The sequence below is a fragment of the Gobio gobio genome (assembly GCF_949357685.1).
Source record: "Gobio gobio genome assembly, chromosome: 8".
NCBI classification, from domain to species: Eukaryota; Metazoa; Chordata; class Actinopteri; order Cypriniformes; family Gobionidae; genus Gobio; species Gobio gobio.
Window position 1 is genome coordinate 16,908,662 of NC_137114.1, and position 20,925 is coordinate 16,929,586.

The 20,925-nt window shown below is 42.5% G+C and overlaps 1 protein-coding gene across 1 annotated transcript in view; it reads right to left on the reverse strand.

The window, feature by feature from the left end:
- cog6 (component of oligomeric golgi complex 6) overlaps nucleotides 1-20,925 on the reverse strand; it is a 107,928-nt gene that overhangs the window by 5,881 nt on the left and 81,122 nt on the right. Inside the window, exons 17-18 of the mRNA XM_079823652.1 lie at nucleotides 12,079-12,132; nucleotides 2,316-2,395 (exon numbers count right to left, since the gene is read on the reverse strand). Coding sequence (XP_079679778.1) covers nucleotides 2,316-2,395; nucleotides 12,079-12,132 — 134 coding nt within the window. The remainder of the gene's footprint in view (nucleotides 1-2,315; nucleotides 2,396-12,078; nucleotides 12,133-20,925) is intronic.

The window sequence follows — 20,925 nt, forward strand, 5'->3', positions numbered from 1 at the left end:
TTGCACTGATGTGCTGATGCTAAAAGCACCAACTGCAAGGAAGAAATGACCGCTTCATTAATGCCTTGACGGCCCGATACATTTTATGGGCCAAAACCTTATTTGTTTAGGTCAGACGTGATGGAGTAATAAGAATAGTGTAGCTAGAAAACAAATGTGTGTGACAAAAATTGGGACAAGAACATAGTGCTGAGGTACAATAAATGATGTGATGCAACATTTAAAGGGGCCATATCAGACACTAGAAACAGACTGAAATTGTCAATTAATAAAGCACATCTTTTGTGTTCAAACATTCAGAATTTTAAGAGATTACAGTGTAAAATGTGAAGTGTTTTTTCACTAGTCTAAAATACTACTAAACATACTATTGTTCATTGTTATGTTCATTTATACAACTTGAAATGTGATAAAAAGGTAAAAAACACAGTTCAAAATTTGGGGTCGTTAAAATGTTTACATATTTTGTGGAAACCATGATACATTTTTCAGGATCCTTTTTATTAAAAAAAATAAATATTTGAAATATAATTTTTTTCAACATTATAAAATGTGATTAATACATTTAAATGCATTTTTTATCAATTTAAAGTGTTTTTTTTAATACATTTAAATGTGTTTTAATCAATTTCATCAATTGATTAAAAAAATATGTAATTTAATGCTGAATAAAAGTATGGATTTCCTCTTTTTTTAAATCTTAAATGTGTGGCGAAGTATTACTGTGCGTTCACCCCAGATGTGACTTGCGCGAATAAATTGTGCTATTCATGCGTAGTTGGACGCTTGGACATTTTGGGATTACTCGCTTCATTCGTGCATGACATTCACTTCATTACAGACGTTATACGCCCGAAATGCTCAATTTGCGCCGCCTCATTCGCGCGAATCGCGCAGCAGAAAGTCTATTCGAGTCTTTGCATTTACTTAACATGTAAATCACTCGTGCTTAACTGTGCGTTCACACCAGACGCAACTTGCGCGTATAAAACGCGATATTCGCGCATAGTTGGACGCTTGAACATTTTGAGTTTACTCGCTTCATTCGCGCGCCACATTCACTTCACAAAAGACGCAAATTCGCGTCATGGAAGGGGCTTCTGTTTCTGCTCCAGTCTTGATGTGAAATGGCTGACATGGATTGTTTTAAAATACGACGAATAAGCTCAATTTGCCGGCTTTAGCTACCTTGTAGTCTCAATATATTATATATATACACAGTGGGGAGAACAAGTATTTGATACACTGCCGATTTTGCAGGTTTGCCCACTTACAAAGCATGTAGAAGTCTTTAATATTTATCATAGGTACTCTTCAACTGTGAGAGATGGAATCTAAAACAAACATCCAGAAAATCACATTGTATGATTTTTAAGTAATTAATTTGCATTTTATTGGAAGACCTGGCTATGATACAAATTACAGACCTCTACATGCTTTGTAAGTGGGCAAACCTGCAAAATCGGCAGTGTATCAAATACTTGTTCTCCCCACTGTAGCTCAAATTGAGTAAAGAGCACTTTTTACAACTTACCAGACTGTCCGACCTCCTCCCTTACTTTCTTCCAAGCAAGATCCTTTAATTTTAATCCTGTTTCTATAAAGTACGAAGATGTATCGCACAGCTCCGGGTATCCGCATATGATTTTATCCTCATTGTTGTCACTACTAGAGCAAGCTCCTGATTGGTTAATGCGGCGTGAATATCCGGCAAAGTTCAGATTTTTGAACTCACGCGTCAAACGCCCCGAAACGCTCAATTCGCCTCGCCTCATTCGCGCGAATTGCGCCGCAGAATGTCTATTCGCTTCTTTGTATTGACTTAACATGTAAATCACTCGCGCTTAACACTTAATTTGCGTCTGGTGTGAACGCACCATTAGAAATATGATTGTAAAGTGTTACCATTTAGTTTTTCATGGACATTTTCTACCTTCTCGCACTTAAAATTAAACAAGCTGTTTTTGATACTTATTTATGTAAATGTCCGCTATTGTGATGTTGATTGTACATTTTAAAGCTTGATAGCCCCAGCCCCACTTTATGTTCAGAGCAACTTAGACATTCTGCTAAACATCTACTTTTGTGTTCCACATAAAAAGGAAAATCACACAGGTTTGGATTGACATGAGGGTCAGAAAAAGAAAAAAAACGTCACTGAAGTTTAACTTTTCTTTTTTAAAGGCTCATCAACTTGTTTATAAAAAGGGTAACGTGTTGTAATTGCAATGTTTTGAAATGCAATGCTTCAATGTTCTTTGCAAATGGCTGTATTATAGAAGAAATGTGTGTTATAAATGCAAGCTGACTCATACTTGATAGCAGCACTGAGCAGGAAGTTGAGTTGCGGCATCACAAGTGTATCAGGAGAGGCCAAATAACGGTCAAACTGGACCTGTGAGTAAAACAAATAACACACCGTTACACACAACAGGAATAGAAAGAAAAACATTACCTACCCTATCTTCAAATGTTGCTGAAAGTGTGACCGCACGTTTAAAACCATTAGGTAGCAGTCTTCGAACAGGATTTGATTTGTTGATTTACAATTACTAACAAAGGATGTCTGTGATTTCATTTAAAATGTCTGTGAAATGTGATTTCCCCTTTAAAAAAGTGGCAAAAAGGTCTGAGTCCATAATGATCCATAATTAGTTAGCCCAAAAACTCTAGGCAATTTGTTCTGCAGGCTGTGAGAAAAACAGACCTCCCAAATAAAAGCTAGTCCTGTCCGAGTAGAACTTAAAGTGCACCTATTATGCTTTTTTAGAGATTACCTTTCATGTAGTGTGTAATTTAGCAGTTTTGTGAAAGGTCTGAAAATGTAAAAAAAAAAAAAAAAAAGAGTTGTCTCCCAAAAAAATAAGTGATTCTGAAATGCCTGAAACGTCTCAGGTTACTTGCGTAACCTATGTTCTCTGAGTAGGGAACGAGACGCTGCGTCACTTTAATGACGTAATGGGACGCCCTCTGGGTGTGCCGATTGTCTGAAGCCCTTATAGAATCACGCCAATTGATTGGCTGATGGCGCGCACGTCGCCCCACCTGACGTAGTCACCTATATTAGCGCTCGCGCGCGCCATCTGCTCCTCAGATTTCTCTGCCGAAAAGGAAAGCCTGTCGGCAGCGCGAAGAGCTTGGCAGCGTACGCAGCGTCTCGTTCCCTACTCAGAGAACATAGGTTACGCAAGTAACCTGAGACGTTCTCTTTCATAGGTTCACTCGACGCTGCGTCACTTTAATGACGTAATGGGAACGATATACCAAACACGCCAAGCTAAAGCGCTGCCGTATCTGGCTCAAAGAACACCAGATAACCTACATGACTAGGTTAAGCAGACAGGACATGCGAACCCGGAGCCATGTCGAGATCCAAACTATAGAATCTCACAAAAGTGTGCGGAGAGGACCAACCTGCCGCCACACAAATATCTTCCAAAAGAGCCCCTCTAAAAAGTGCTTGAGAGGAAGCCACACCTCTGGTAGAATGCGCTCTAATATCAAGAGGTGAAGGTAAACCACGCACCTCATAAGCTAAGGAAATAGCCTCTGTCACCCAATGGGAAACCCTTTGCTTCGAAGCGGCAAGCCCGCGGCGGCCAGCACCGAAGCATACCAACAGCTGGTTAGATTTCCTCCAGCTGTCTGAACGGTCAACATAACACTTCAACGCTCGAACTGGGCAGAGCAAATGAAGTTTCTCGTCTTCCTCCGAGTCAAACGGAGGGGGGTGAAAGGAGTGAAGAGTAATAACCTGAGAGCGAAATGACGTGGACAAAACTTTGGGCACATAACCTGGCCTAGGTCTTAAAGTAACCTTGACTAAGCCAGGGGCAAAATCCATACAGGTCCCACTAACAGAGAGAGCCTGTAGATCGCCCACTCGTTTCAAAGAAGATAGAGCTAACAAAAGAGCAACTTTGAGAGTCAGAATTCGCTCAGGAGCTGACTCCAAAGGCTCAAATGGAGCCAAAGTTAGCCCTTCAAGGACCACGGAGAGGTCCCAAGAGGGAATACCAGGGGAGCGTGCCGGTCTCAGGCGCCTAACCCCTCGCATGAAAGATGAAACCAGTCTATGCTTGCCTAGCGGGATTTCGTCCGACTCCCTACCGGCAGCTATAGCTGCGACATAGACCCGAAGGGTGGTGGCCGCTGCTCCAGCAGCAAATTTCTCCTGCAGGAACTCCAGAACTGAACCAACCGGGCAGTTAACTGGATCCGCTGCATGAGTCGAGCACCACGACTCAAAGACCCTCCACTTGGAGGAATAGAGCTTCCTTGTGGAGGGGGCTCTCGCATTAGCAATGATCTCCTGAACGTCTGCAGAAAGACCAGCGTTTAGTATCGTTGGCCCTTGATGGGCCATACCCACAACTTCCAAATCTCCGGGTGAGGGTGCCAAATCCTGCCCTGAAGTTGTGTCAAAAGGTCCTTCCTGACCGGTATCTCCCATGGGGAGGAGTCCAGGAGGAGAACCATCTCCGAGAACCAAGTCTGGGATGGCCAGTGTGGAGCCACCAGCAGGAGGCTGGCCCCACTCTCCCTTACTCTGTACAGAACCGCCGGAATCAGCTTGATGGGCGGGAACGCATAGAGTTTCAGATTGGGCCATGGATGCGCGAACGCATCTATCCCCAACGGGGCCGGAGAGCTCAGAGAAAACCAGAGCCGACACTGGGACGACTCCTTCGAGGCAAAGAGGTCCACTTCCGCTTTCCCGAACATCTCCCAAATCTGTGACACAGTTTGAGGGTTCAGCATCCATTCCCCTGACCGGAGCTTCTGTCTCGACAGATAATCTGCAGCGAGGTTCAAGACTCCGGGTACATGGACTGCTCTCAGGGACAAAAACTTGTCCTGAGACCACAGGAGGAGTCGGCGCGCATGCCTGTCCAGGGTGCGCGACCGTGATCCTCCCTGGCGATTTACGTGAGACACCACTGCCATATTGTCGGTCCTGACAATGACATGATGCCCCCTGAGTGAGGGGAGAAAATGCTGAAGGGCCAGGGATACCGCTCTCAACTCCAGGCAATTTATGTGCCAGGAGAGAACTTCCCCCTCCCAGATCCCCATAGCTGGTCTGCCCTCGAATACCGCACCCCAGCCGGTAAGAGAGGCGTCCGTCGTAACCATTTGGCGACGGAAAACAGCCCCCATCTTGACCCCTTTCTGAAGAAAAAGAGGGTCCCGCCACATTGATAGGGCACGAAAGCAGCCGCGTGACACCTTCAATAGGCGAAGGGCCGATCCTGTTGACCGAGCCCCTGAGCGTTTCATCCACCAGAGGAAGGGCCTCATATGGAGCAGTCCCAGGGGAAGCACCGGGGAAGCTGCGGCCATGAGACCCAGGAGCCTGCGACACGTACCCACAGAAACATGATGGCCTAGCCTGAAGCGGACCAAGCATGTTGTGATACTGGAAATCCGAGCAGGGGCCAAACGGGCCTGCATCGGAACGGAGTCCAGACGAACACCTAAGAAGGTGGTCTGCTGAGCCGGAGTAAGAACGCTCTTGTCTGTGTTCACTCTCAAGCCAAGAGATTGAACGTGTCGAAGAACGACATCTCTGTGATGACAGGCTAACTCCCTGGAGTGGGCCAAAATGAGCCAGTCGTCCAGGTAATTGAGAATACGGATGCCCTGGAGCCTCAGCGGGGCCAGAGCAGCATCCATACACTTCGTGAACGTCCTTGGTGCCAGGGCAAGGCCGAAGGGAAGGACTTTGTATTGATAAGCCTTCCCTTTGAAGGCGAACCTGAGAAACTTCCTGTGTCGTCTGACAACCTGAATATGGAAGTAAGCATCTCTCAGGTCTATAGTGACAAACCAGTCCTCCGCACGTATCTGAGACAAGATAGTCTTTAGCGTTAGCATCTTGAACTTCCCTTTGTAGAGGGCGAAGTTCAGGCGGCGGAGGTCCAGGATGGGACGCAGACCGCCGTCTTTCTTCGGAACAAGGAAATAACGGCTGAAGAAGCCACATTTCTCCTCTGTTGCCGGAACTTCCTCTATTGCCCCCTTTAGGAGGAGAGAAGAGAGCTCTTGTTGTAGCACAGAAGCCTGAGAGGCGCTGTTTACTACCGTCTGAGCGACCCCGTCGAAGCGAGGAGGGTTGCGACAGAACTGAAGCGTGTAGCCTGACTGAATCGTGCGGAGGACCCAGGATGATATCCCTGGCAAAAGTTTCCACTCGAGGAGGAAATTTGACAAAGTGGGAGGTATGATGAGGTGCGGTGGACATACCTGAGTTGGGGTGTCGAGCTGGACCTCTGAGGGGGGTGTGGCCATCCGCAGAGGAGAGCACGTGGCGTCCTGGCGCGGAGTAGGCAGTGGAAGGCTGGGCCGCTCTGGTTCCCGGAGAAGACCGGATGTGTCTCCGTCTGGACGAGCGGCGGATGGTGAGCCAATCAGACGTGAGGGGAGAAAGCAGAGAGCGTCTCCTTCCTCCAGCGCCGGAAAAGGCGAGGATATATTTGGTTCTGTATTCCGAAGCGCGCTGGGCGGCGGAAATGACAGAGCTGGATAGGGAGAGCTGGTGGGGGGCGGGCAGAAACGCTTGCGCGGTCTGACCCAGCCCCGGTCGTGAACTGCAGCTCCCCTTTTTCTGACCGGAGGGTCAGGAGCGACTCGAAGTGGCCGAAGCAGAAGGTTTGCTGGGCCGCTTTGGGTCGATGCGTTTGTGAGGACGTTGACGGGGAAATGGACGACCGCGAGCTCCCCAGACCGTGGTGGGTGGAGGATAACTCTGGTCGCTCCTCCGGGCGGTAAACTCTCTTTTGAAAGAGGGGCGATCTCTGGACTGAGAGGGGGAGGGGGAAGGAGCGTCCCTCGCTCTCCTCGGCATGAACTGCTTAAGAGCGGCAGACTGGGATTTTGCAGATCTAAACTTCTCAACCACAGTGTTAACCGCCTCCCCAAACAATCCGGACTGGGAAATCGGAGCGTCCATAAGGAAAACTTTCTCCTTATCGCGAATCTCAGTGAGATTAAGCCATAAGTGGCGCTCCGCCGCCACCGCGCCCGCCATAGAGCGCCCTATAGCGCGAGCTGTGTGTTTAGTTGCTCGTAACGCCAAATCCGTGGCTTTACGAAGCTCCTTTACAGCTTCCGGCGTCAAACCGGTGCCCTCGTCCATTTCCTTCAGTACATCCGCCTGATATGCCTGGAGAATGGCCATAGTATGAAGGGCCATGCCAGCCTGACCAGCCGCCATGTAGGATTTTCCAATCAGGGCAGAAGTGGTCCTGCACGGCTTAGTGGGAAGAAGGGGGCGGGACTTCCATGAGGGAGCTGAAGATGGCGCGAGGTGAGTGGCCAGCGTGTCCTCAACCGCGGGAATAGCGGAATAGCCCTGTTCCTCAAAACCCACGAGGTTAGTGAAATCAGCGGCTGCCGCGTTAGTTAGGCGGGCTGAGAACGGCTGCTTCCAGGATCTAGAAATCTCACTGTGTAGATCACTGAAAAATGGTAGCTTCCTCCGCGGAGGCCTAGAATTAGGGCCGCTGAGGAATCTCTCATCCAACCGAGAAGATTGAGCTTCGCGGGGTTCATCCGGCCACTCGATCGCGAGCTTCTGTGTAGCGCGCGCGAGTACATCCACGAGCTCGTCATACGCCGCTGATGGCCGCGCTTCCTGGCCGCTTGGCGGGAGAGCGTCGTCAATATTTGCAGCACCGAAATCCTCGGAGTCGGATGCTGCAGTGAAAATGACATCCTCCAGTCCGAAGGAAACCGCATCGCGTGCCTCCGGGCTGGGACAGAGATAATCGTGCGAGTATTCCACAGGCGGAGTCCCGCGCACATGCTCGGGGGAGAGAGGGAGAGAAAGGGCGAGGCCCGTCTGCTCGCACTCCACATCCTCGAGCTCTACATCCGAACCCCAGGTCGCGGATCCAAGAGAGGCCTGCGCGGCCTCGGGAGCGCGACGGGGAAAAACGGATGACTCCCTCTCAAAAACCGCGAGCCTCGAGCGGAGGGTTTTGAGAAGGAGGTTATCGCAGTATTTACAGTTAGAGAACCCCTGAACCGCGTCGCGTGCGTGTGGAAATCCCAGACATTTAACACACTTACTGTGGGGATCGTCGATCGCGATGAAGCGAGTGCACGGCGGTGGGCAACGTCGGAATTCCATAGCACTTCACCACAAGGAGAACAAAGTTCCACAATCCGCGGTCGCTGAAGTGCTGAGGTAAATATCGACTGTTTTTGGGCCAGAAAAATCGATAACCGAAGGGCATGAAATGGCCGCTTCGTGAAGGCAGAGAAATCTGAGGAGCAGATGGCGCGCGCGAGCGCTAATATAGGTGACTACGTCAGGTGGGGCGACGTGCGCGCCATCAGCCAATCAATTGGCGTGATTCTATAAGGGCTTCAGACAATCGGCACACCCAGAGGGCGTCCCATTACGTCATTAAAGTGACGCAGCGTCGAGTGAACCTATGAAAGAGAACGAGTCCTTAGTAATTTCAGTATTACTTCTTTCTCGTACCTACGAAGGTTTGCAACAATTTTGCATAGTGGTCTTCAATGAAAGCCTGCGAACAATGTCTATTCTGACTCGCCCTCAAACACTAGTTGTAGCGGAGACAGGAAGTGTTTGGTTTGTGTTGTTGACCTGTCATGAAGACACTCTTTTCTAAAACCGACGCCATCGTTACGGTTCGTATCGCTGTGTATCTATCAAGTGCTGAGGAAGATCTGGAGCTGAAACTCAGATATTGTAATGGCCGTTTGGTTTCCAACACAGGCTGTAAGCGGTCGACCAGTCAGAGCAGAGTCAGAGACCGAATCCTTGATTGAAATGAAGTCTAGTAATGATAATTTACTTCAATTCATATAATTGATCATTGTTTAAACGAATGATCAATTAATCGATTAATCGTTAACCTTAATCTCTTAAAGGCACAGTATGTACGTTTCTCCGCTAGATGTCACTTATGTAAAACAAAGGCATAGCTTGATGATGCTGTGAATGCGCGTGGAATCAAGGGAGTTGTAGTATTGACTCTTCACCTCCACACTTTTTGGACCCTTGGTTAATCATGTTTCGAAATAAGCGGCTACCTAATCCATTGCATGGCTTGAAGACATTAATACACGTAGAATACACAACTGTGCTTAATTTGTCCCCGTCTGTCTGCTGCACATTTCGCACAAGACTACGCATTCTAATGACCTTGCTTAATCGACCATCGCCAAGTTATCGATTTAATAATTAATCAACAATTAATCAATTGTCACTTAATTGTTAGCATCCCCATTTCAGACACTGTGAGAAAAGAGGTGATGCTGCAATGTGTATTATGAGACAATTTAAAGAGGTTCTTCACTGCTGACAAAATGGGCCTTCAATAAAACTCGGCTATGCAGTAGAAAGGAGAAGAAAAAAAAAGTACATTGGTGCTACTTAACTAGAAAACAAAGAAAAAAGGCTGTTTTCTTCCCTTTTGCTAAATAGTAGGGGTGTAACAGTACACAAAACTGACGGTTCGGTACAGGAGTTTTACAAAATTGCTTTTTATTTATTTTTATTAAACAGTGGTTTACTGAAGAAGAAAAAAAGTGTCTGACCTTGAATGAATTAAATTTTAACTAAAAGTTTATCGAATATATTTCTGTAAATTATATAGGGAGCCCTTACCTGCACATTAAAGGGTTAGTGATGCACTTATATAGTGATGACCGATTTCAAAACACGGCATCATGAAGCTTCGAAGAGTTATGAATCAGTGAGTCGATTCAGCGGTTTGGATCGCCAAAGTCACGTGATTTCAGCAGTTTGGCAGTTTGACACGCGATCCGAATCATGAATCGACTCCCTGATTCATAACTCTTCGAAGCTTCATGATGCCGTGTTTTGAAATCGGTCATCACTATAAAAGTTATTTAGGTTTTTTTTCGCACAAAAACTAATACTCGTCGTTTTATAAAGTTATTGTAGAACCACTGTAGTGAGATGGACTTTGTAACAACTTCTTTAGTACCTTTTATGGGTCTTGAGAGTGTACAGTGCATTCCAATGGAGGCCTTTCTGAGCCAATTGGATTTCAACTAAAATATCTTCATTTGTGTTCTGAAGATGAACGGAGGTCTGACGGGTGTCGAACGACATGAGGGTAAGTAATTAATGACAGAACTTTCATTTTTGGATGAACTAACCCTTTAATATTAAAGGTTAACAACAGAGCCCAAACTATTAGCTTAAATTCAGTTGCTATTTATTTTCAGGTATAATAATCAACACACAACAAAATGTAAACAGTGGCAGTGGCTCAGCGGCAGTGGCTCAGTGGTTCATGTAGGTTGTCTACAAACTGAAAGGTTGGTGGTTCGATCCCCGGTTCCACCTGACCAAGTGCCGAGGTGTCCATGAGCAAGACACCTAACCCCAGCTGCTCCCGAAGAGCTGGATGGCGCCTAGCATGGCTGACATCGCCGTCGGTGTGTGAATGAGTGTATGAATGGGTGAATGTGAGGCAAATGTAAAAGCGCTTTGGATGGCCGTAGGTCTGTTAAAAGCGCTATATAAATGCAGTCCATTTACCATTTAAACTTCACATGAGGCAGTTTTTGCATTAACTTCTAAATCTAATTATAAAATAGTTTTCTCCCCAATTCGTTGTTGAAATATAATTATTTATACACAGTGTCTGTCATTTTCAGGACAGGTTTATTTAACATGCATGAAATAATCAAGACATCCCAAACAGGTTAAGTAGAATATAATGAATATATAAGCTAATATAGAGCATCTATTTAGTGAAAGACTTCTTTTCTCTAGTGAATAAAATTCTGTGGACACTGAATGACTGCCTGAGGTAAATGTGAAGCTACATGACATTGTTTAGTTTAAAAGCAGTTATATTGACGTCTTTCCGCCGTTGAAACACTGATTTACACCACATATGATACATGACAGTAAGTTGTAATGTATCCTCAACATACCTTCAGATTCACATTCATTCGTCATTCACATTCATGTTTATTCTTTAGGAAGAGATGATCGATCGCCTTCACAGACGATCGCGTTCGCGTGAGTGCGCATCGCGCGCCCGCTTGAACAGTGATCAGTCACGCGGCGCCACAAAGAGCGTCAAAGCGGCATTTATCGTTTGAATTTCGTGATAAAATGGACTGAATACTTAATATGTTCGTGTGGGAACTCGGATTGAAATGTGTTCTGCGCTTAAAACAAACCAACTTTTAACTGTCAAAGATTGCATTCGGAAACCGCGTGCACCGAACCGAAAGTCCTGTCCCGAAACGGTTCGGTACGAATATGTGTACCGTTACACCCCTACTAAATAGATAGGAAAACTTCGACACCCATAATGCACTGGGCATGTTGCCATACAAGGCCACTCCCACCAGTCTGCTATGGATACATTGGACCAGAGTTAAATACCGTATACAATATTTCCTACCAAATACTTTAGTAGGAAATACTTCTTAACAAACTTTTAGTAATAATGGTGTCGACTTGTATTGTTCCCGGTGCAAGAATTCAAAGAGTAAACAATTAGTGGGAGTCAGTTACTTTTGGTTTCCACTGAAGGATCCTGTGGGTTGTAGGCAGTGACTAAAGGCTGCAAAGAATCATAAATACTGAGAGAAGGGATGCGACGGAAAATCTGAATAACCTTTCTGTTTGTAGTCAACATTTCAAACTGAATGACCACAAACACAGTGTTTTAGGCCAAATGGAGGGGGAAAGAACCTGTCGATCTGTTAGTTATTGATTAGACAAAGTATGATACAATTTTCAGTAATAAACCAACCCTAACAAAACCCTCTGTGGGATCGACTGTCTGTGGGGATACAAAATGTGGAAGTATAATCTGTAGTTTCCACGAAAGCCTGGAGCTCTCAAGCGTGTTTTCAGGTGGAGTTTTGCTGACAAATAAACGTGAATTTCTCAGTCCGGGTAACACGGAAAACTCGTAAACATTGTTCATTTACATATACTATCAACATTCAAAATGTTTTTGACCTTGGATACCTCTTGTAGTAGACCTCCAAAACATTAAAAATAGCATAATAGGGGCACTTAAATAAAGAAAGAGAAACAGGCCTCACCATTGCTGTTTTTAAGGATGTGCTGTCCATGCCAGGGAGGTTGGCCAAGGGACCCTGAGAGGGAGAACACAGCAAAACATCAGTAAAGGATACACAAATACTTCCCTTCAGCTCTGTGAACTGATAGCCTGCGGCACAGATATTACACATAAACAAAGAGGACAAGGGATAGGTGCAACAGGACAGCTTGAAAACACAAAGTGAGAGATTTCACATTTCAACCTAATTCGTAGCTGCTTTGTGACACTGTTGAATAGATTTTTTTTAAATGAATAGGAGAGAAAACGAACAACAATACGGCTAAGAAAAGAACATCTATAGACCATCTATTGTACAATGCAATTGCACTGCAACAACATGTCCTTGGTGATGAATTGAGTTCTGACACATTTCAGAATGCAGCAGATATGAACTCAAGATAGTGTACCCAGAATCCTTTGTTCACACACTTGTACAGATTATGATAGCATTAGACTCTACAATTTGATTGGATGAGACATGCTGAAAGCCAATAGCCAATTTACAGAAAGTTGTAAATGCACATTGACTAAATCGTAAATGAATCACCAATGCAGTTAAGATGCGGTCACATTTACTGATGAAAAATCATTTCAAGAGGAATGCACACAATCGGGAATTTTGCATAATGGTGCAACATTTCCCTATGCAGATTTCAAACAGGTTAAGGTTTTTTTTTTACGCGACTTTACCATGTTCACCAACAGAAAGTTGGTGCTTCAAACACTACTACACTACTGACAATAAACAATGGATTTTCTTGCTTGTTAAAACTTAGGGTAGGCAATTTCGGTGATGCTAGCAATAGCAAGCTAGCTTTGAAAGCATAAAACCCCACCTTCCCTTCAGAGGTTCTCCAAAGCTATGCCTCCTTCAAAACACATGAACTCAGCCAGAGCAGAGTCAACAAGGCGTGAACGCAGCATAAGCTTGTTGTTTTGGTTCAGGAGGAAATGTAAAAGGGGGCTGCTGTTTGCTTGCATAGCCTTACGAAACGTGCTGATGACGCGAGCAGGTGCGCAAAGGTAAGGAAATGCATATGCTGACAGGCCCGGAGGACATCCTATCATTGCCTTCGGACCGAATGCAATGACTGGACGAACTTTTGTTGGTCCTTAGACTTACACCAAATAAAAATGTGTTAATATTTAGACAACTTTCTATTAATGATTGCTTTTGGGATGCAAAGAGAATTTCAACCAGTAAAACAAAAAGTGCGTATGCCTACCCTAGCTTGAAATTTCGCAAATGTGACCGTACTTTTATGCTAATGATCTATATTATTTGGTTGTAGAACTCTTTGATGTGATTAGCTTTACTCATGAATAGTATTACTCATTATTATATATAGTATTACTTATTATTTATCGTTGTTTTCTGTCTGGGGATGCACAATATATCAGCACCAATACAGTTCTGTTGCGGGTTCAATCCACGGATATTACGGATAATTCACGGGTCAGGTGGGCCAAGTAATAAAAAAAAAATACATTTCCAATTAATTGCAGGTGGATGAAAGAAAAATCATTAATGTGTTGATTTTAATAAAGACAAGGAACTCTCATTTCAAGGTAAAAGGCAACAAACGTGTGGCCTGGCTCCGCCCTCCTACGTACTTCCTCTCAATTTTCATTGCCCTTCAGTTCTCGGTCTGGGACTGCGGTATATTCTCTGGTTTTCTTCGGTCAAATTTTAACCGGTCCAATCAGTGAACAGAGGGAGTGGCTGAGAACGATGATGTTGATGTTGTTCGCTAGTTTGAGATGACATACTTCACGACCAAACGTTAGCAACTGTGGCTCTGAGCAGATCCAATAGTTTTAAACTTCAACAGAGTTCCCGCCTTCAACGAAGTAAACGCTTGTCAATGGAGAGAGGCCAGACTCGCTGTACAAATGAAATGTACGAGAGTCTGGTAGGACCAGGCTAATGAACGTGCGTCACTCTTTTACTTTCGTTTTCAACTGAACGTATTTCTCTTCAGGGCCTGTGTTTAGGCTATTAAAGAAATGTAATTTTGCAAAAAAAGAACTTTTATTTTAAACAAATGGTAACTAAAAAGCAGTCTACTTCAATGTGATCCGTTACCATATCATACTGCTTAACACTGAGAATTTGAATCCCCATTAAAGTTCAGGTACAAGTAAATGCACAGACTTTCTTTCTTTGTTCAATTTGCTCACTGGACAAAGGTTGGAGCTCTTAATTTTGAACTCTCAAAGTGCTCAAGTGTTAACCACCTCTGCCTTGTTTTGAGCCAGGAAAAACCCTGCATATTATTGTGATTTTTTTCCATTTATCGCTCAATATTAGATATACTGTATATCTGTCAGTGTTGGCTATTTAACTGTACATACTCGTTTTTATATTTTTTATTATCTTTTCCGTCATCTAACACTGTTGAATATTAGGGCTGCACGATATATCGCTTTAGCATTGATATCGCGATGTGCGCATCCGCGATAGTCACATCGCAGGATGTGCGATGTCAAGTATAGGAATCGTAGTTGATCCGTGATCCGTACGGTCAGCTGATTAATTGCAAAGTTTAACCATCATAGAGTGAAAGCTTATAATTTGCATGTTTTTAAGTCAAGTCAGGCATCAAGCACAAGAGGACTCGCGCGCTGTTGTCTGTGCGCACACACAGAGCCACGCAGACAGCACGTGAATGCCCAACTCAGTTCGCTTTCACTTTCTTTTGAGCTTAAACGGAGACGTGCACGCAACATGAAGTCCAAACGCCAGTCTCTGCAAGTATCCTCACAAAAACAGTCGGTTATGTGTTGTAAACAAGTGAGAAAGAAAACGGATGCGTGCCATTTATATTAGATCTGTGCATTCGTCTTAAAGGGACAGCAGCCTAAAGCTGTTTGTGTCGCCAATGGTGATCAAACAACAAAAGAGAAAGAGAAAATGACTTTTGTAGCTTTAACAAAGATAAATTGTATTAATGAATTAATTAATTATGTTAGTTATATTAATTATTTTCAGATAGAGCTATTCAAAACATCTGGTGAAACCAGATTTTATATCGCAATATATAAAAATCAAAGAAAAATGAAATATAAGTTTTTTTCCCAATATCGTATTCGTATCCCTATTGAATATAATCTATCAATTATCAAAATATAAATTATTCATTATAATGTTGTGATGCCTAAAGTCACTTATAGCATTTAAAATATATATTTTTTGTGTGTGCGTTTTATTAATTTAGACAACATAGCACAGAATATTAACATTGGCCATTATTAGTTATCAGTCATAACATTAAAATAATTATAGGCTATGTATATAAATCAAATACAATAAATTTGTTGGCTTTTACCACACTGCTCTTTCCACCATTTAATACCAGAACATTAACAACAATTTTTATCAACAATTAAGAAGGTTTTAGACATTTGAATCCCTATAAAATGCACAACCTCTCATGGCTTAGTGCTTTATCATAAAATCATTAGATCATTCTGACTAGAGTTCTTGGTACTTCGCATCATGCCTACCAACATGAACAGTGTAAACAGTGTCAAACATCAACAGGAGCTTCATATAGTCTACTGGTCTTTTTCTTGCATGTAAAATTTGGAGGGTCGTAATGTTTTTAAAATGATGCCATCAACATGATACACAAAGTTGGCTTTTGAGGGCCTGATTCATGAATCACGTCTGTTGTGGGCAGCGGGAGCCATATAAAGCCGAGACAGGCCGTAATTAACAGCGTTGAGTGGACAGAGAAGACATTGAAGCAGTAGGCGAGACAGTTGTGTCCTGTGCTGTGGACAGCAGGTGTCCAGAGACGCTTAGTCACACGCCAGCCTTTAACGGGGGTGTGTGATGAGGACAGGCGTGGAAATGCCCAGACTGCACTGCTCTGCCAAGACCCACACACACACACACGTGCTTACTTTCAATGCTTCTGCTTTCTCGCCTGTCTTCTGTAATATAACACCTTGCTTAAAGTGCCGCTACATGTCCGAAAGAGTCACCAAGTTCACTAGAAACTTTTTCACCTGCCAATTACTCAGCTGAACTCAAAAGACCATGCTGGTTTATAAACTCAAACACCCATAAACAAGAGCAAGCCTCAAAAGCCGTGGGAACAACATGAAAGGGTAACAATTCTTGGTTTCAGTCATGACGAATAACTTGTGACTTTGTGAGTCAGTAGCTGTTCCAAGTGATTCATTTAAAATAACTGGATCAAGTTCACTAAAACAAACGAGTCATAGGAGTCATTTTTTGATAATCGAACTACACCAGTCACATTGTATGTTTTTGATTCATTAAAAAGAACTGGACCATTTGTGCCAGTTCATTAAAAGAAGAATAATTTGTTCAGGAAACTGACAACACTGGTTGCTATATATTTCTGATTTGCTCAAATAAACGTGTCATAGGAATAATTTTTTGAGAATCCAACTACACCGGTCAGGCTGAATGTTTTTGATTAATTAAAAAGAACTGGATCATTATTCATTCGGGAATCTGACTACACTGGTCGCTATATGTTTCTGATTCACTAAAACAAATGGGTCATAAGAGTCATTTTTTGAGAATCGGACAACAGCAGTAATGTTGTGTTATTGATTCATTAAAAAGAACTGGATCATTCAGGCCAGTTCTTTGAAAGAAGAATTATTCATTCAGGAATTTGGCTACACTGGTCATTGTATATTTGAGATTCACAAAAAAAGAACCGGCACACAAGAGTCATATGTTTGAGAATCAGACTACACTGGTTGCGCTGTATGTTTTTGATTCACTAAAATAAACGAATGAAAAGAATCATTGATTGAAAAATCAGACTACACCAGTCATGCTGTATATTTTCTTTGATAAAAAAGAACCGGCTCGTTCAAGCCAATTCATTAGCAGAAGAATCATTCATTCTGGAATCAGGCACTGGTTGCACTGATTGTTTGTAAATTTACTCAAAATAACTGGTTCATAAGAGTCATTCATTTGCGAATCAGAGTACACTGATCACACTGTACAGTGTGTATTAGTTTTGCAAAAAAGTACAGATTCATAAGAGTCATTCATTTGAGAATCAGAATATATCTGTTGCACTGCATTTTTTTTTTTTTGATTAATTAAAAATAAAAGAATAATTTGACTATGTCAAACTGTACATTTAACTTATTTAAAAGAACTGGCTCAGATGAGTCAGTTGTTCCGGAATCAGACTACACAGGTTGCACTGAATATGTTTGATTCATTTAACAAAAACAAAAAAAACCTTTTTGGTTTGAGAACTGGACTACACTGTCATGTTTTCGATTCGCAACAGAGAAAAAAGAAAACATCTGGAATGAATTCCACAAAATGACTGTTCCTGAACCTTCTCATACCACAAAAGGAGCACAAAATGAGAAACTTGGAGAATGGTTGAAAAAGAGAAGACCCAAGAGAGAAAGTGGATGAAAACCAGTGACAGGCCAAAATGTTGTTGCTATAAGATTTTCAGCGATCTTAAACGTCTGAAATACACCTTATAGTATAGTACAGGATGTAATAAGAAGAGATGCTGAGTGCTTTCAGATGTGCAAAGCCACATCATTAATGAACAACAACAAAACAAAGGTAAACCATTTGCTTGATCTAATCTGTAAATGCGTACACAGATGTGTACAGGTAATCGTGTTTACAGCATAAGCTTTATTTTTGTGTTCTTGTTCAATCTCCGGCCATTTCCTGCCATGTGATGAATTTGACTGAAAATCCACGCTCCGTGATTTTATTAATGAGCCTCTAACCATAGGGTAACCATGGTAATAAGGTCTAAAGGAAAGAAATAGACAATAGAGATTGTTCCTGTGAAATGAAAAAAAGATAATAAGGAAGCAACGAGCGCTATTAGTGAGTGTGTGTGTGTTGGAGGTGATATAAAAGGGGAAAGATGGCCACAAATAGTGTTTTGCATAAGAGAGCTCAAAGAGAACCAGGGTTTCAACACATTTTTCCATTTGAAAATGCCATACTTTTCCAGACTCCTCTGTAGACAATTGCCAGAATATCAGGGCTCTGAATTGGTTCAAGGAAAGAAAACTTAAAAAAAACGAACAAAAGTTTAAAGAAACAAACAGAATCAAGTTTAATTGTTCTGAACAGAAACGCTTATTTTAATATTACCTTAAAATCGGCTAATAGCGTTATTTAATTGTTCTGTTTAATATTTTAATTTGGCAGTAAACCTATCATAAATTCAAATAGTATGGCTTATGCAAATGTGATGTTGACGCATCCAACATGAGTGAAATGCCCTCTCAGCGGTCAAGTCATCATAGTTAGTTCTCAATAGCATTAGCTTTGGATCTCAGGAGTTTTTTGAGGATGCGTCACCAACCGTTAAAGCATTATATTTAAAGGGTTAGTTCACCCAAAAATGAAAATTCTGTCATTAATTACTCACCCTCACAGGGCTCTACGCTAACATTTTTCTTGAGGAGCACTTGTGCTCCTAATTAAAAAAAATTAGGAGCACAGTCAAAAATTTAGGAGCACTTTTTGATCAATAACACGTATTCCAATTATAACTTTCCCATTACAGGACGATCTTTGTCCCTTTAAATTAATGTCCAGGGGCATTTTTACCATTATAAGAGCAATGTTTTCTAATCTTATTAAATGTATGCATCATCTTTTGTCAATTTCTTCAATTATTAAAATAGAAAAGTTGTTTTTAAAATGTTAATTTAAACAATAAATTCAGTTAGAGCAATAAGACACAACCAGACTGTTACCAATCTAATTAAATCAGCATCAAAAAAAGTGGCACAGAAGCTCTATCTGAAGTGGTGTTTAGATACATTTACATGCAGCTCATGGGTAAATAATGTTGTATAAATGTTTTACATTTTTGAATTTAGAAATAGGCTATGTACAAGTTAAACTTACACTTAGTTAAAATATTTATATTTTAAATAAAAAGTCCATGCAAAGTATAAATATGAAAATAAAACAGCCAGTAGGTGGCATCAAGTCTATGTCGGAGTCATTCATTCAATCGTTCAAACGCAGATTCATTTGATCGAACCGCTTGGAGATGCATAACTGGTGTAGTTTTGATTTTCACGAAATAAACAGTATTGGGGCTAAAACGTTGTTACTTAATATCAACTTGTCTATTGGACTTTTTTACAAGATCAGTATCACATTTGCAATCATGCCAATACTTGGAGCAATAGCAATCCGTAACTTTTGGCGCTCTGGCGCTAATGAACGGAAATGCACGCGTCTTGCGGAAGAACACTTCAGCCGGAGCTACTTCTCTCTGTTTATGTCTATGGCGAGTCACGCAGGGACTGTGCTCCTCCGCAGCGCTGCGACCCAAACTGGAATTGAATAGTCAGAATATAAACACTTATTATATGTGTACCGTAGTGATTCAGGGTAAGATAAAAACACGGTTTGGAAAATGGATTCATGATGGACTCACTCATATGCATCTAGTCATTTTTAAACACAATAAATGTTATGGACTGCAGCTGATAAAGATTAAATCAAGAACTCATACAAGAGCGTTTTTAAATTATTTTGTATTAATTCATTTTTGGTGGCATTTTTGCCCCAAGCCCCTGTTAATTTCCGACCTTGTTTATGATAATCCCAATGTGGTATTTCTAGTTAAGTTTGGCTGCAAAGAAACATCAGCGCGAGGCGTCTGGTAAGTGCATGGCCGCGTCACACACGTTTCACTCATAGACCGTGGTTTCACCTTTTAATCTGTGAAGTGTTAGTCCGTCGCACACGTTTTTTGCACATGCTCCGCTGACAGAAGGCATGAAAAGCAGTTGATTGCAGCACGAAACGTAACAGTTGCTCAGTCAGTCAGTGTTTCTAGTTTTTATTCCGATTATACATATTCATGAGAAGCAATCGGGTCACTCGCACCGGTGCGCCTAAATATTTTTTCGCAGTCGCACGCAGTAATTTTCTGGCGCAAATGCGCCCAAAATAGTCGCTATGTAGAGCCCTGCCTCATGTCGTTCGACACCCGTCAGACCTCCGTTCATATTCGGAACACAAATGAAGATATTTTTGTTGAAAGCTGATGGCTGAGAAAGGCTTCAGATAGGCCTCCATTGGCATTCAGTACATTAATACTGCCAAGACCGATAAAAGGCACTTAAAACGTTGTTACAAAGTCCATCTCACCACAGTGACTCTACAATAATTTTACGATGCGAAGACAATAGTTTTTGTGCGCAAAAAAAAATCAAAATAACACCTTTATCCAACTTGTTCTTGTCTTCCGTGTGTGCCTCCACGACGCATGCGCGATAATATGACGCAGATCTGGCGTTCGGACACATGACCCAGAAGCGATTTGTATACAAGCAGAGGAAGACGCGCGTATCTCAGCTGTTGGATTCTACATTGATCGTGCTTTAGGTCTCGGCGTAGTTCTCAAAATGGGGATAAAGTGTGCATTTCATGGATTCCCGAACGCTGGTGATACGTCATATTCTCGCGCATGCGTCGTGGAGGCACACACGGAAGACAAGAACAAGCTGGATAAAGGTGTTATTTTGATTTTTTTTTTTGCGCACAAAAACTATTGTCGTCGCATTGTAAAATTATTGTAGAGCCACTGTGGTGAGATGGACTTTGTAACGACGTTTTAAGTGCCTTTTATGGGTCTTGGGAGGGTGAGGAATTAATGACAGAATTTTCCTTTTTGGGTGAACTAACCCTTTAAGTGAATATAAATGGCAGGTAATACCATTGTGGCGTGTGTTTCGAAACCAGCGGAAACTCCAGGTTTTTGTAGAACCGCTAGGACAAAAACTTTACAATACTGATTCTGCTCATAGTGAACAG